The sequence below is a fragment of the Musca autumnalis genome, unplaced genomic scaffold (genome assembly GCF_047663935.1).
Source record: "Musca autumnalis isolate F117 unplaced genomic scaffold, ASM4766393v1 scaffold_1, whole genome shotgun sequence".
In the NCBI taxonomy this organism is placed as follows: domain Eukaryota; kingdom Metazoa; phylum Arthropoda; class Insecta; order Diptera; family Muscidae; genus Musca; species Musca autumnalis.
In genome coordinates this window covers 172217976-172235954 of record NW_027411644.1, presented here as the reverse complement: position 1 = coordinate 172235954, position 17979 = coordinate 172217976, and the positions used below count along the sequence as shown (strand labels likewise).

The 17979-nt window shown below is 37.7% G+C and overlaps 1 protein-coding gene across 3 annotated transcripts in view; it reads left to right on the top strand.

Moving 5' to 3' along the window:
• knk (cytochrome and DOMON domain-containing protein knickkopf) overlaps nt 1–13186 on the top strand; it is a 33309-nt gene extending 20123 nt beyond the window's left edge. For 2 of the 3 annotated variants that reach the window (XM_073958938.1, XM_073958939.1), the window contains 8 exons: nt 3038–3117; nt 3188–3336; nt 3413–3760; nt 3822–4375; nt 4443–4665; nt 4732–4799; nt 12207–12295; nt 12365–13186. In XM_073958938.1, the coding sequence (XP_073815039.1) occupies nt 3038–3117; nt 3188–3336; nt 3413–3760; nt 3822–4375; nt 4443–4665; nt 4732–4799; nt 12207–12295; nt 12365–12844 (1991 nt within the window). In that variant the 3' untranslated portion in view covers nt 12845–13186. Of the gene's footprint in view, nt 1–2819; nt 2953–3037; nt 3118–3187; nt 3337–3412; nt 3761–3821; nt 4376–4442; nt 4666–4731; nt 4800–12206; nt 12296–12364 lie in introns of those variants that run through there. The other variant, XM_073958940.1, reaches the window with a different exon arrangement.
• Nucleotides 13187–17979: the final 4793 nt, after the last annotated feature.

The following is a 17979-nucleotide window of genomic DNA, read 5'->3' as shown; positions in this document are numbered from 1 at the left end:
AAATTCACGTCCGCCTTGTAGAATGTCGTGAGTTCGATTCCTCGGCGAGGTAACATCAAACTTCCAACGGTGGCAAAATACAACTCAGTGCAGTTGGCGACATTTTTTTGAGTATTTCAGCCATATAAAATTTCTCTAAAAGTGGTGTTGTAGGACACGCCATTCGGACTCGGCGATTAACTGTAAGGTCCCAAGCTTAATGTGATGAGGTGGCAGAATCGACAAAGTTATTTCTTACAATAAGCTTATTTGTTCCATAAAGGAATTTTGATTTGCTGAAAGCTAATTCCCAGAGGCAGTGGTGTAGGGTGTCACTTGTTTTATATTAGATCGGTCTCTGCTGGATATGACCATTCGAACTTCTGTTTTGTAGCCGAACACACTACACACTCGGCCACGCGTACTTAAAGGCTAACATGTGCACCACCATCTGATATTTTTTGTCAACAGAAAGCTCGCGTGCCGACGATGGATTTGTATTCGGACACACAGGCTCTGTGCCACCGTACTCATAACTTAGTAAGGAGTAATAAACATAAGTATGTAAATAAAAATAACTTTGTAATGGGTTACATAATGACAAACGGATCCGGCATTTTTTCTACCCCTATTGAGACACCTCCAAAACATGGTTTTGAGCGCTTCAAAAGCATCTTCTGGCGACAAAAATCGTTGACCACACTTTTGTTTTGATGTGCGGAAATCCAATGAAGTCATTGGGTTCCAAGTCAAGCTGTAAGGCCGATGACCGATCAACTCCGCGTTTTGTACGGCCAAAAAGGAGCTGGTTTGAATCGATGTGTTAGAGCTCACACTGTCATGGTGCACAATGATTCGTCTTCTCTTGTTCGAGAAAAAGTTTTGAAAAATGATCGGGCGAAATGTTCACAAGTAAATTCCATTTTTTTGCAAAGTGATTTTTTCAATTCACTGTAAACAACACAGCACATGATAGTTATCGAGCAGCCCTCGTAGAAAGGAAGATAGGCTGATTTTCTATAGCCTTTGGGAAGTGTACGACTTGACGTGCCCGCTTTGGGAATGTATGTCATCGTGATTCCGCTTCATAGAAACGTAATGAACGATTGTAGATGTGGTATTAATGCCACATATACGTTATGCAGCATTGGAGTTACGATACCGGGTAATTTAAAGGGTTCGAAGGCGTTTATTTACCATGCAATTTTTGGACGACTTATGATGTCCTCGATAACATTCACTCATCGGTGGTGTTTTTGGGTGCGGTTGGAGCGCTTAACCGCTCTGGTACGTCCGTGCGAAAGTGATTATTAGCTAGGAGATCCAGAGTCTCTAGACCAGATTTTGTTCATGTGCTGTCTTTCCCTTTGAGACTATCGATTGATTTAGGATTTTTCGGAAGTACCTTACGAAATCTAGGTAAGTCTTTGACTCACTCTATCGACTGGTTAAAACATATACACGATTTCCGTATAGCCTTCTTAATTTCGCTGTTGTACTTATTGAAAGTCACCTTATAGTTCTCCCAATCTGTGGATAACGTCGTTTTGTTGGCTTTGTTGTTTCTGTTGTTCTTCATAAGGTTAGCTATCTTTCTTTGACCATCAAATCGGTTGACATCTCCTACGTGGATAAGTTAGTGCGCAGTAGGCATCATAGCTATCCACAAGAACCTTTATTACATGCTTCTGTGCGCTGTCAACCTCGGTGTCTGTTGTAGGGCAAAACGATGCCTCCAACTTGGATTATGGCAATTCAGCGAATTTTTTCCAGATGGTTTTTGTGGATTCCTATATGGCGATTGTTGAATGCCGTCAACAGAGACTTGAAACAGTATCTTCCGGTGATCGGAAAAGCAGCCACTCAACGAATAATTTTCAGTCAATAATAAGTGATCTGTCTTTATTAATAAGGGTTGTATAGATTTGATCCGATCTTTGCACATCGTTAATGTTCTTGTATGCTTCTATCAAAATCGAAGATGACTATATCAGTCCTCCCCCACATAAATTATAAACATTTAGGCTTAAGAACAGGTTGAAAAATCTTCATGGATCAATTTTAAACTTTATTTCGAATAGTTCTCACCGTACTATTTACTAGAGTTGTATAGTTCATGAACGAACTAGTTCAATTGAACGATTCATTGAAAAGAGCGTATGAACTAGATCAGTCGATATAGTTCATTATAGTTCAATAGTTAACTGAACTATAATCAGTCGGTGACCGTACGATCAACGAACGATTCACAATCTAGTTCAACATGTCGTTCACAAATACATAAAGTGACGGTGTCGTCTATGTTAAGGGATGCCTTCGTAATGTGATCAGTTTGTTACTGTTTTGGATCAAGGCACATGGAATAGCTGTCCGAAAATGAAGATTTCTACAAAACCATAGGGACATAACATATTACAATATGTCATATCGATTACCTAATGAATCTGCCTTTTTGGATAGAAAAAAGGGAAAACATAAAAAGAAACACACACGCACAAAGCTTTTTCGCAATGACAATTTCTACACACACAGCATAAGATTTTTTGCCAGCCACCTAAATGAAGGATGTTTTTTTCTAAAATTAATTAATCTTACTTTAAGAATGCAATAAAACTATGTAAATGTAATATTTTTGTTATGGAGTAGTTAAATTATATTAGTCTTTTGTTTGTTTGTATTTGGTGTATGTATGCGTTTTCATCAAACGACCGATTAAGAGCCGATGAACGATTTTTATCCGAATGATTAAACTGGACAGTGAACTATGAACTAGATTACTGACCTAGTTCAGTTTAAAGAGCTAAGCTATTGAACTAGATCTTTCAAATGAACTAGATTGTACAACTCTACTATTTACAGCAGTAATGATTTGGAAAAGCAAACCATACAGTGTTTGCTTCTTTTCATTATGTCACCGGTTGAGGATATATTTCTGTACAAAAAAAAAACGACTGATACTTTTCTACTTGTTTGGTATAGATTTCAATGCTTTTATAAAAACCTATTGCTATATTTCCCAATACCACTTATAAATATGTATTTTTTTATTTCTTTGCAGAATCAGCTAGTGACTTCGACGATGAAGATGGTCCCTATCAGGGGAAATATTTAGGTAAAATAAATTCCTATCATCATCAGGTAAACTATTTGGTCCATATATTTAATTGCAACAGAATAAGAGTTTTACTATTACCATTGATCTTTCAAGGTATCGGGTGATGTCTACGCTGTTAATGAATTTACCTTCCTTTTTGTGGGTTTCAATTATGATGGCAATGGTGCTGATACATTTTTCTGGGCGGGAACATCCAATAGGCCAGGACCTCAAGGTTTCATTGTGCCAGATGAATATGGCAAGTAAGTTGCAAGGCTTTGTTTCTCTCATGTTTTGAAAACATTTTTACAAAAAACTGCTTTCTTTTTTGGATTACAGAACAAATATTTTAGATCGTTATCACAACAAGGATTTCACATTGCAATTGCCGGATCGTAAGAAAATTACCGAAGTCAAATGGTTGGCAGTTTATGATCTAAATAATCAAAATAATTTCGGTGATGTCTATATACCCGATGAATTTGAACCGCCACAGGCCCAAATTGGCGGAACATTCTCCAAACGTAATCATAATGTTAGTAGTGGTGCTATTGAAATATTAGATTCCAAGACAATACGCATACCCGATTTCACTTATGATGGCAAGGGGAAGAGGACATTCTTTTGGACTGGTGTTGGAGCACAACCGTCTAGTCGTGGTGGTAAAATACCCGATGAAATGGGATAGTAAGTTTCGTTATTAAGTCTTGCTATTCTCATGACAATCAAATGTGTTTTTTCTTTTCAGTTTGGATCCAATTCGAGAATACAAAAAGGAGACCATAACCTTGGAGTTACCTGGAGATAAAACCATATTTGATATCGACTGGATTAGTATTTATGATTTGGCTGATAATGAAAACTATGGGCATGTCTTGATAGCTGATAATCTCAATGTTCCCCCTTCGTTGGTAAAAATAACACCATATGAATTTTCCCTGCCAAATTGTCGGCAACTGCATAAAAATCTACAAGTTTCCTGGGAAGTATTTGGTCCCCAGATAACATTCCAATTATCGGGTCAGGTGGAAAAGGATGATTATATGTCGTTTGGTTTATCTGGATCAGATACTTCGTCACAAATGGTTGGTGGTGATGTTGTTGTGACCTATATCGATGATATTCGAGGTTATTCGGTCGATTACAATATCACCTCTTTGGCTCCCTGTGTACAGGTATTGGGCCAGAACAAGGGTGTCTGTCGCGATGATGTTGTCGGAGGTTTGGATAGTTTCCAATTGAACACATATAGCCGCAAGGATGGTATAAATACGCTAACCTTTAGAAGAACATTAATATCATGTAAGTTGGCGGGACATAACCTTCTTATCATATCCCGAATTAATATATTTTTCACTTTTCTTTTTAGCTGATCCTGGTGACAAAGAAATCCGTTTGGATCGTAGCAATTATGTTATCTGGGCCTTGGGTCAATTAGATACAAATAATGAACCTGCCTTCCACACCTATTATCCCAAAAGCGACGTTTTAATCGATTTCAATACAACAGAACCGGTTAATGATTGTTTCAGTTTTACCAAACATGTGGATAATCCCATCCAGACATGGGAAAGAGTAAAGATTTTAGATCCGTAAGAGAAGTAGAAAAACCCAAATTTTTAGAAAAATAATAATTGAGTTGTTGTTTAATTTTTCAGAACTGTTCGCACCTTCAATGCGTATTTGGGGCCATCGGGAGGACAAAAAGCCTATCAGGGTTGGACCGGTAAGTTTTAATAGTGCTAATATGAATTTAGTAAATTTATATTAAAAAATACAATTTAAGTTTGTAAGTTCGCTTTTCTGGTTAAGTTGGCTCTGGGTCTATCTCCAGTTATAGGAGTGTGACTGCATCGATGGGTTGTAATCACAAAGCTACTGAAGTTAGTTAAGCAGGTTTTTGAAAAGGTGCAGTGTTGTATGTTTGGCAGATGGTTTTCAGGTTGTTCACAATCCTTGCATTATAGAAATTTAGATGCCTGCACCATCCCGAGCGAAGTTGAGTCAAAACTACTCTGGTTTGTCGTGACAACTGCGCTCCTCAACTGCGACAGATGAGGGATGGCATCTGAGACTGCATGTGTGTGAATGCTATTCAGTCCTGTTTTCTTTCCTGTAAAGTTGCTCCTTGCCTGGGTCCCCCATCCCTGAACCCCCCGTCCTATCCACCATATGGTGATTAGGATGGCTCTCACGGGAACATCAGAGCAAGTACTGCAACGAAACCATGCCACTGTGTTGTTGTACCCGAAGAATCTTTGTCCCCTTATGTAAATGGTCCACTGAAGACATGGGGAGGTATCCTGTTGCAGTCTTCAGGCTGGCATTCTGACAGATTTGCATACTTTTCTATATCATGAAGATTCCTCCTGACATGTTTGGGTCCCCCACCCCTGGACCCACCTCGATAGAACCATATGGTGATTAGGATGGCTCTCACGAGAACATCCGAGCAAGTACTGCAACGAAACCATGCCACTGTGTTGTTGTACCCAAAGAATCTTTATCCCCTCATGTAAATGGTCCACTGAAGACATGAGGAGGTACCCTGTTGCAGTCTTCAGGGTGCCATTCTGACAGATTTGCATATTTTTTCACTCGCATCGCGGACAACAATGGTGCCGAATAGCTTACCACAGACTGACCGATCGCGTAATATGTGGTCAACAAGGTTTCCTTATCTGCACCCCAAGTGCTGCCGGCTAGGGAATTGAAGAACTTGTTCTACATCTCGGTTTATCGCAGATAGCTAAGCTATGCGTGGACGACGTGAAAGAGCTGTCGAATGTGACCCCTAGAATCGGGGGATAGTGCCATAGGAAAGCTAATCCCCCACCTCCATTTCTGGTGCGATCCCTTACACGTTGTATCCATAAAAACGCTGTAATTGTTGTTGAGATTGGTTTCCCGCAATGCCGCCAAAAAAGTTAATCTTTCGATTCATGAAATGACGACGTCTCACTGGCTGATGAGTTCACATAACTTGCTGCAATATAGTCCCTGTCGTAGTCCCTCACATGGACAAATCCCCTGAGATGCACCTACCCCCTGCAACTATTGCATCTCACCGAAGTTTTAGTGTGGTGGATTCGGAATATGTAAATATACATAACTAGCGGAAAATACTTTTTTCCTCTCTCCTTTTGTCCTGATACCTTTCTCGTGCGCCACGCGTTGCTACTGATTGTAGACTAGGCCTATATGCCGCATTTTTTATCTTCGGTAGTAGGACGAGATCTCTGGTATCCAAGTATGGATTTTGCGGCTGTTTGCATGGAGTGGGCAATTCCTTTCCACTTTGTTGATATGTTATCGGTACGAGGAGTCCTTTGTTTTAGACAGCTGATTGGAATATTCTGTGGCTATCTGTTGCGATTGCAGATTACCAATGTCCAACTTCTATGATGTGTCTGTTCGTACTTCATGTGCTATGTTTAATCTGGTACGTGTCTTTGTTGCAAAAGGAGGTGGTTCGAGAGTATGTTTGCTCCTGGGATTGATCGTTCATCCAACACGCTCGATAAATGTCTTCCGTCTATCACAATCCGATCAATTTTGTTTTGTTTTTTTTTTTGGTCTGGACACAACCAGGTGCTTTTCTGAAATAGATAACCTTAAATCGGATACTGCTAACTACCATGTTTTTGCCGTTGCGAAGTCTATCAACCTTATTCCATTGTCAGGTGTTTCATTGTGGAGACAGAATTTCCCGACTGTTGGGTCGAAAATATTCTAATTTTAATTTTAGGTGTTGTTGTGACCCTTTCCAACTCCAAATATACCCTGCACCTTTTCAATAATGAAGAAATATTCCAGGTGAAGTTTCGCAGATCAGTTCCTTAAACGGGTGTCGTAAACCTTAGAGGGGTTTATTTTACTTTTTTGTATACCCTCAGACTTGAGGGCATAGACCCGAAGTATATTTGGACGAAATCTGTTTCAGACAATTTGGAGTCGATTCAGTACGATAACCCTCGAACGATGCAACTGATCGCGTCCCAAATTTGGCAAATTTTCAACGGTGACAAAATACCCCTCAATTAACAATTAAATTAAAAAAAATAATATTTTGTCTAAACATAGTTTAAGTTCGAAGATGGGAAGTACCGGACAGCTCCCTTTCGGTACCTCCCCCACAAAAGTTAAAAAATGTTCCCTAATATGGTGTGCACGAAAACTCTTGAAGGGAGCAACCGAAATGGTCATTACTTTGCAAATGGTAGTATTACATTCAGGCATACATCGGGTTTGAATTTGAACTATATCGGTCTACTCATTGGGGTAAATCCCACACAAAATTCCGAAAAAATTAAGTTTAAGAGCTCCTTTCGGATCTTGCGGCTTCTTTTACGATGACACAATTTTTTTCGGGGGCAAGATAATCGTCTAAAAGCTGCAAAAAGCCTTGTCGGCACCAACTAAAATTGTAAATCCTCCCATACAAAGATGGGAAAGAGTGCAGTTCAGGGACTCATCAGCGATAGTTTTTACATTTTTGGCAACATGTTGTGTATGCGGCTCTTGTTACGACGGTAAATTTTTTTTCGGGGGCAAGTTCTTACTTCATGAGACGTCACAAGTATTGTGTTTACTTCTTTTCTTTAGGTCCGATCTGATACTTATTTTACCAAAATTAGATCAAGTTCGAGGATAGGCAGATAGTTTTTGTTGTTCTTATTGCAGGGATATTCTTCCCAGTGTTTGAATTTGCTACCAGCACAGCACTGAAATCACTAAAAATATGCTATTGCTATGCTGTGCTGTTTTCAAAAACAAAATCGAAAACTGTTGCTGTGCTATGCTGCGAACATAAAATTAGCATAGCACATGGTCTATGCTGTGCTTCTGAAATCTTCACAGCACATAGCATAGCATAGTCATCCAAAATAAAAACGAAAACTGTTGCTGTGCTATGCTGCGAACATAAAAGTAGCATAGCACATGGTCTATGCTGTGCTACTGAAATCTGCGAAGCACATAGCATAGTCATCAAAATCAAAAACGAATGCTATTGCTATGCTGTGCTGCAGACATTTTAACAGCATAGTAAAAAGCCGCAGTCAAGGAAACAAAAACGAAAGCTATTGCTGTACTGTGCTATGAACAAAATCAACAGCATAGCATCAAACATAACCCAGAAAAATGTTTGATGGCAAAGAAGTATGTATTTGAAATATTACAGAATTTGGTATTGAGCTGTGAAACCATTTCGATATTTTTAACACACTACTATTATTTTGACCGCAACTATTGCTCTGTTCCAGAACCTGCAACAGTCTACTATTTTTGAAATGTTGACACTTTTTCTTTATAAATTGGTCAAAAAAATCAAAAATAGTAGATACTTTAGGTTCTGGAACAGAGCATATCTTTCTACCCTATGGATCTTTTATAGACAGACTACATACCAAATAGCCAGCAAATTGGTGGAAATATTCAACTGCTGCTCAACTATAAGAATGTATTTTCTGAGTGCTTAGATACACAAATAAATATATTTTTACAGTATGGAACATTTAGAATGTTTAACGGAAATTAGAAATATGCATAACGATGGCTAATTATAAAAAAAATTTGCACTAATCTTCTTGATTCTGGTCTTCAAAAAGGGACAATTTGTTTATAGCTTCGTTTATAAAGGCTGAATTTACCTTTACTAATAATATGTCTTCTAGAGTTGCGGTTCATTAATTCGGTTTCGCCTGTTTTGTTAAAAATTAAGATTGTCAGAGTTTGAGCTCAATCGGAGTATGTTAACACGTGCCACTGGGACCTCAAAGTTTCCATGGGCCATTTATATAGCCAAAATTAAAATCTGACTCGATTTTCAAAAATTATTGTGGGATTACTTGTTTAGCAACTTGTAAACTGTTTTCATCGATTGGACAATAAATGTGATCTGTAAAGTGATTTTGTTTAAATTCGCCAATACAAATTAAAATTGGTGCCCATTTTATAGGGCCAAAGGCGAATTTTCACAAAATCACTCTATAGACCACTTTTATTACCCAATCGATGAAAAAAGTACCATGTATGTACCTTATAAGCAATAAACAACACTGAACAACTCATAGGGTCATTATTATACGTTTTCTTTTACTATTGGATGTATTTGAAAACGTAAAATAGACGTATTTGAAGACATTAAAATATAATTTTCACATTATAAGTTAATGCCAAGAAAGTTCTCCTTGAAATTGAATGATCCCTTTTAATATTATTTTAACCGGAACGCTAAAAAAATCTGATCGAAAAATCCAAACTATAACCAAAAAAGGCTCATTTATAATAATGGGGGTTAGTGAGTTTGCTGGGTTAACATTAATTATGCTATGCTATGTAGAAATGTTTACAGCATAGCAGAGCACAGCAATCGTTTTTCGATTTCATGACTATGCTATGTGCTATGCTACTTTTATGTTCGTAGCATAGCACAGCAACAGTTTTCGTTTTTGTTTTTGAAAACAGCACAGCATAGCAATAGCATTCGTTTTTGATTTTAATGACTATGCTATGCTATGTGCTGTGAAGATTTCAGAAGCACAGCATAGACCTTGTGCTATGCTACGTTTATGTTCGCAGCATAGCACAGCAACAGTTTTCGATTTTGTTTTTGAAAACAGCACAGCATAGCAATAGCACTCGTTTTTATTTTTGATGCTGTGGCTATGTGCTATGCTGCGTCACTTTCACAGCACCAGCATATACCTTGTGAAAAACTAGTAGCAAATTCAAACACTGAGTCTTCCTGTGATAATTACCCAACGTATAAATGGTAGTTACCATACTTAGCCTTCGTCTACCCACCATGTCTACATAATATGCCTGATGACCGGACTTAGCCATCCCAGAAACGTAGCATAATGGTTGTAAGACTTATGATTTTTCATTGTACTTCTTAGGTCATAACAGCTCAACTCGAAAGCGTATTAATTAAAATATCCACATAAAATGATATAAGGGAATCGAACCTGGGTCTCCCAAGTGACATGGTTACCGACGTCTCAGCTTTCTAAGCCTATGAAATCTTAAGCATCTAAAACCCTGCAGTAATCAACTAATATGACATTTAATAATTCTTGAATTGAATACGCGGTTTTGTTCAAACTTTACACATCGTAATATTTTATCCAAACTTACATAAATTTCGAACATGAACTATATGTTGGTCCACTTAATCTGGTACCTTGTCTTTACTATAAATTGTACTTTGAAATATTCATCGAAGACCCTATAAAGTATATATTCTTGATCACGGTAAAAATCTTAGTCTAAGATACACCTCACAATTTTTAAGATAGAGCTAGGATGTTTGGTATTGCAAATGGGCTTTATCGGTCCACGTTTTGATATATCCCCCATAGAAAGGTACCATCCGATTTTCGGTATTTTGAACCTTCTATATTTATAACCTTCCCCCAGAAACTTGTCGGTACAGGTCCACGCTTTAGTATAGCCCCCATAGGACCGTTCTATGGTACCCAATTTTCGGTATTGTGAAGGCTTCAGCCTCTTTATCACACCGTTGGGGTACAAAACTTTCCCCCAAAAATTTGTCGGTATATGTCCACGTCTTTATATAGCCCCCATAGAACGTACCTTCCGATTTTCGGTATTTTTAAGGTTGTGGCCTGAATATTCCTCAGAAATGGCTGAAATTTGGTATTTGGTCTTCGTTGGGGGTATACAACTTTCCCTCAGAAACTTGTCGGTACAGGCCCACGCCTTAGTATAGCCCCCATGGAACGGTATTTTGAAGGCTTTAGCCTCATTAATACACCGAAATGGCTGACATTTGGTACTTTGTCTTCGTTGGGGGTATAAAACTTTCCCTTGTCGGTACAGGTCCACGTCTTAGTGTAGCCCCCATAGAACGGTACCTCCCTACTTCCGGTATTTTGAAGGTTGTGGCCTCAATATTCCTCAGAAATGGCTGAAATTTGGTATTTAGTCTTCACTAGGGGTATAAAACTATCCCCCAGAAACTTATCGCTACAGGGACACGCCTTAGTATAGCCCCCATACAACGTTACCTCCCTATTTACGGTATTTTGAAGGTTGTGGCCTCAATATTCGACCGAAATGGCGGAAATTTGGTATTTGGTCTTTATTTGGGGTATTAAACGTTCCATATGAAATTTGTCGCTATAGGTCTACGCCTTCATATAGCCCCCATAGAACGGTACCTCCCGATTTTCGGTGTTTTGAAGGTTGCGGCCACAGCAACCCACCGAAATGGCTGAAATTTGGTATTTAGTCTTTTAGCCTTTCTGGCTGAAATTCGTCGGTATAGGTCCATGTTTCGATATAGCCCCCATAGAACCGTATCTCCCGTTTTTCGCAATTCTGAAGGTTGTGACGTCAATGTCCCACCGAAAGACTGAAATTTGTTATTTAGTCTTCCATGTGGTTATGAAATATTCCAGAAGAGAATGATCAGTGTGGGCCCGCGGGTTCCTATATATCCCGAAAAACGTACCTCTTGATTTTCGGTATTGTAATGGTTTTACCGAAATATCGGAAATAGTGTATTTAGTCTTCTTTGAGCCTAAACGCTTTCTGCCAGAAATTTATAGGTATAGATCGACGTTTTGAGATAGAACGGTACCTCCCGAATTTCGGTATTTTGAAGGTTAGCCACATTGTTTTACTGAATTTGCTGAAATTTGGTATTTAGTCTTCTTCATAAACGAAAGGAAACTAATTGTTCCATTTTACTTCAATACAACTCGTGGTGGAGGGTATAACAAGTTCGGCCTGACCGAAATTAACACCGTTCTTACTTGTTAAATTTGTCATTCCGTTTGTAACACATCGAAATATCCGTCAGAGACCCTATAAAGTATATATATTTTTGATCAACATTAAATTCTAAGTCGAAATAGCCACACATACCTGACCGTCTGTTGAAATCAAGATACAGCCTGCAATTTTTATAATAGAGTTTTGTAATTTAGTATAGAAGTTTCTATTACTCCTAGGATGTTTGGTATTGCGACTGACACTTGCCGATTTATTTGTTTAAACTCATGGGGGTCATTTGTGAGCCTAGAGAAATTACAATGAATTTTCAAGCGTTTTAGCATATTCCAAGCATTTTATTTACTACTATAATATATTTATTTGTTTGCAGGACATGTGTCCAGTGGTTTGGCTTGGTACATCAATGGCTACATGATTCCTGAATTATTTATGAAACGAGGTCTTACATACGTATTTAAGGTAGGTAGTGACAAACACACTATTCAATAACATTTCAATAATTTCCATAACTTTGTCTTTTTTGTGCAGGTTCGTGGTGGCAATAATCCCCATTCACCCGATAACTATCATCCGCTGGTAATAACCGATGAACCACGCGGAGGCTATGATCGTCTCAGCGATGCTAAACAAAGTGAAATTCGTGTCTTAGCTGGTGTGGAATTTACACGACGTGGTCGTCCTAAACCCACTGCTGCCGGTCCCCTGTGTATATCACGTTATCCACCCGGCTATGATCGTCGTCTGGATGATAATTTCCCAAGTTTTAAGAAATTCAATCGCTCCCTGATAACCGATTGTCCGCCCGAGGAGCCGGCATATTTGGAAATTACACCGAACATAACATGGCCGGATGTGGTGTACTATAATAGTTTTACCCATGCCAATATGGGTTGGAAGATCAATATTATCGATAGTTATAGTAATGTCAGGAATGCAGGCAAATCAATGGAATTGAATATTTTAGTTACCCTTGTTGTGGCTGTAGTTGCTGGTGTAATAGGATTTTAAAAAGAAAACTGTATTCATCTTGTATTGACTGATGTTATTAATTTTTAGATAAATACCTACATGCATGTGTATACATATTTATGTCCGTATGTAGCTGCATACTTAGCGATGTATGTATAATTCGAAAACAAAGTTGCAATAATTATCATTTAAATTTTGTATTATGTATTTAACAAAATGTCCATTACAATCACCTCTTTTATAGTTATGTTTTGATTTCTCGTATCTCTCGTTTTGTAAGTCGAAATGCATACAATCTTATGTACTGTACATATATATACATACATGGTGTATATAAGATTTAAGTCAATAAATTAACTTAAATTAAAATTATTTAAAAAATGTCTTTTTAAGTTGAGTATGGTCTGTTGTCTTCAAAGAAGGTTATAGAAATAATAAGCAAAAAATAAAAGAAATGCTTCTAGGCGGTGCTACAGTGGGGAGCATATTTAAAAGTGACTTCAAAGAGGAGGGACCAAGGTACATGAATTCAGGTAACAGTAATAGCCCAGCTGATGGTAATATGAAACGTCCAGCACGAGTTGTATTGAAGTAAAATGGAAAATTAGCTTCCCGTCGTTTATGAAAGTATTAAGCCCTTCCACCACGTCAGGGCTTATTCCTAGGAGAAGCGGAATATGCTAACTGAACAATATCAATTTTTTTAAACAAGGTTTAATACCAGTGACACATCGATGATAATTCGAAATACCAAGATACGGCCAATTCAGTAGAAAAATCCTTTAAAAGACTTCATCGTTTATTGTTTACCTTCCAATCCGAGAAACTCTATTAAAAACACAAACAAGTAAGAAAGTATCAGTTAGCAGTGCCGATTGAGAAATTCCCTCAGCGTCGAACCTAAAGAAAAGAAGGAAGCACAATACTTCTGATGTCTATAGGGATTTTTGAGTTTTTGGGCCAATTTCTCAGGAAGTATGAATTCGCCCCGAAAAAAAGTGTGCCGTTTTAACTAGAAACTTTGTGTGGGAGGTACCTGAAAGAGTGGTCCGATATAGTCGATATTCGGACATAATTCGAAGCTGTTCGAAGGTTATTTTACGTACTACCCAATTTAGTTGGCGCCGGCAGGCTTTTTTGGAGCTTTTGGGCCATTATCTCAAGAAGTATGGACTTGTCCTCAAGAAGAACTTTTTGAAAAATATTTCGAAACGATCCGAGATGAGCTGTTAGGCTGCACTTTTTCCAAATTTTGTGTGGGAGTTACCCGAAGGAGGGAACCCATATTCTCCATATTCCAATCTAATACATGACAAGATGAAATAATACGATGTGCAAAGTTTGGACCAATCAGAAACTCTCTGTGATAGTTATCTTGCGGATTTGTCATTTTAGTTGCAGCCGTCAAGGTGTTTTGGAGCTTTTAAGCCATTTTCTCAGGAAGTATGGACTTGCCCCCGAAAATAATTGTACCATCGTTAAGGGGGTCGCACGGACAATATGCTGAAAAAAATTAAAAACGATCCGAGGGGAGATCTTAAACTTCACCTTTCCGAATTTTTTGTGGGAGGTAACCGAAGGACAAAATATTACATGTTGGACAAAATATCACGAATGCAAAATTTTGGACACGATCTGTTGCGTCGTTCGAGAGTTATTCCCCTTGAAAATACCAAAAATAGGGCGGTACTCTTCTATGGGAGCTATATCCAAACGTGGACCTATGCTGACAAATTTCTGGGAGAAAAATTTGAAGCCCCCGAAGATAACTTAATAACAATTATTAGCCATTTTGGTGTGATAATATGCATAAAACTAATAAAGTACCGACAATCGGGAGGTACCGTTTTATGGGGCCTATATCTAAACATGGACCTGTACTGACAAATTTCTGGGGGAAGGTTTTGTAGCCCCCAAGAAGACTAAATACAAAATTTTAGCCGTTTCGGTAATTTTGTACGGTGAACGCTGAAGCTCTTACGTGGATAGGATAGAACATTGCCACAGATCGCGAGACATAAGTAATGTGGCACAGCTTCTGACAAATTTCGTGCCCTGGCAACCCGTCATTTTGCTTGGCTCAGACCACCTTCCTATAGTCGTCTCCATTAACAGACCACCAGAAGCGTAAAAAGTGATATAGGATTCAGTGGGAAAGACGGATGATGACAAGTACGAAGATGTGCTCGTGCTATTTTAAACGGAAATTATAGGGCACCCCGGGTGTGACATGGCGCAGAGGGGTATGATACCAGGTAGGTACCAACACAATTTACAATGACGTCATGCCACACGGAATTTCAGTGGTTATGCTTAAGCAACTGGATAAAACAGGAGTTGAGTATTTGACATGTGTCCGCAATTTATCGTTAACCATCCATATTGTACGAGAAGGCTGAAACTGAAGCCAAACAAGGATGCCAGCAGAGGTGAATCGTACAGGGCGAATTCCCTTCTTTCGCCATGTAATCAAACAGTCATGATGGTTTTGGCCTATCCTTCAATACTATCAACTATGGCAAGCTGTTCGAGGACATATAGAAGATTTGCCTTCCGGTGTGTTTAACACAGTGTTTGAATTTGCTACTAGTTTTTCACAGCACAGCACAAGGTCTATGCTGGTGCTGTGAAAGTGACGCAGCCTAGCACATAGCCACAGCATCAAAAATAAAATCAAATGCTATTGCTATGCTGTGCTGCTTTCAAAAACAAAAACGAAAACTGTTGCTGTGCTATGCTACGAACATAAACGTAGCATAGCACATAGCATAGTCATGAAATCGAAAAACGATTGCTGTGCTTTGCTATGCTGTAAACATTTCTACATAGCATAGCATAATTAATGTTAACCCAGCAAACTCACTAACCCCCATTATTATAAATGAGCCTTCTTTGGTTCTAGTTTGGATTTTTCGATCAGATTTTTTTAGCGTTCCGGTTAAAATAATATTAAAAGGGATCATTCAATTTCAAGGAGAACTTTCTTGGCATTAACTTATAATGTGAAAATTATATTTTAATGTCTTCAAATACGTCTATTTTACGTTTTCAAATACATCCAATAGTAAAAGAAAACGTATAATAATGACCCTATGAGTTGTTCAGTGTTGTTTATTGCTTATAAGGTACATACATGGTACTTTTTTCATCGATTGGGTAATAAAAGTGGTCTATAGAGTGATTTTGTGAAAATTCGCCTTTGGCCCTATAAAATGGGCACCAATTTTAATTTGTATTGGCGAATTTAAACAAAATCACTTTACAGATCACATTTATTGTCCAATCGATGAAAACAGTTTACAAGTTGCTAAACAAGTAATCCCACAAACATTTTTGGAAATCGGGACAGATTTTAATTTTGGCTATATAAAGGGCCCATGGAAATTTTGAGGTCCCAGTGGCACGTGTTAACATACTCCGATTGAGCTCAAACTCTGACAATCTTAATTTTTACCAAAACAGGCGAAACCGAATGAATCACGACACTCTAGAAGACATATTATTAGTAAAGCTAAATTCAGCCTTTATAAACGAAGCTATAAACCAATTGTCCCTTTTTGAAGACCAGAATCAAGAAGATTAGTCCAAATTTTTTTATAATTAGCTATCGTTATGCATTTTTCCAATTTCCGTTAAACATTCTAAATGTTCCTTACAGTAAAAATATATTTATCTGTGTAACTAAGCACTAAGACAAATACATTCTTATAGTTGAGCAGCAGTTGAATGTTTCCACCAATTTGATGTTTGTTATATAACAGGCTATTTGGTAAGTAGTCTATAAAAGATCCATAGGGTAGAAAGATATGCTCTGTTCCAGAACCTAAAGTATCTACTATTTTTGATTTTTTTGACAAATTTATAAAGAAAAAGTGTCAACATTTCAAAAATAGTAGACTGTTGCAGGTTCTGGAACAGAGCAATAGTTGCGGTCAAAATAATAGTAGTGTGTTAAAAATATCGAAATGTGCAATTAGTCATGGTTTCACAGCTCAATAGCAAATTCTCTTATATTTCAAATACATACTTCTTTGCCATCAAACATTTTTCTGGGTTATGTTTGATGCTATGCTGTTGATTTTGTTCATAGCACAGTACAGCAATAGCTTTCGTTTTTGTTTTGTTGACTGCGGCTGTTTACTATGCTGTTAAAATGTCTGCAGCACAGCATAGCAATAGCATTCATTTTTGATTTTGATGACTATGCTATGCTATGTGCTTCGCAAATTTCAGAAGCACAGCATAGACCATCTGCTATGCTACTTTTATGTTCGCAGCATAGCACAGCAACAGTTTTCGTTTTTATTTTGGATGACTATGCTATGCTATGTGCTGTGAAGATTTCACAAGCACAGCATAGACCATGTGCTGTGCTACTTTTATGTTCGCAGCATAGCACAGCAACAGTTTTCGATTTAGTTTTTGAAAACAGCACAGCATAGCAATAGCATATTTTTAGTGATTTCAGTGCTGTGCTTGTAGCAAATTCAAACACTGGTTTCACACGGTCGATAATCAGCTATATGAGTAAAATGCAATCGTTTGTAAAATTTCGAAATTGGATGTCAAAGACCCGTAACTTTATACCTCTCAAAAAAAATGTAATTGCATTATTTCAACGACATAGGGATATTATACAAATAAGATAAGAAAACAATTTATGTATTAAGAAAATATTAGGCCATTCCTAAGTTCCATTAGGGAATATATTAGACTAGCAAAATAACCCAATATTTGACGAGACAAAATAAAGTTTACACTTTTGCCAAAAGTAAGAACTTTTTTATTTCTTTAACAAAATAAAGGCATATTTTGGCTTTTGAACTTCTTGTCATCTATTGGAGCCTCTAAACATTAAATCAACGAGTAGTTTGGTGTAATCTTGTGATATTTCCCCCATTAGACCCGTGCTAACGCTTACGTGTAATTTTGGCATAAAATAGGCCTATATTTAACATTCTGTCGATTTTTTTTTTTAATTAATCAATGGATTTGAAGTCTAGAGAGTATGTGGTATCCGATGGAATTGCAATGTTCGAATTTCGAAAAAAGCTGAGTTGTGCTGAATAGGTTTTGTACCCATTAGTGCAGAATTTTTTTTTCAAAATTCGAAAAAATTACTGAGATATTCGACAAAACATTTTTTTCGAAAAAATGTTGCCAGAATTGCAATT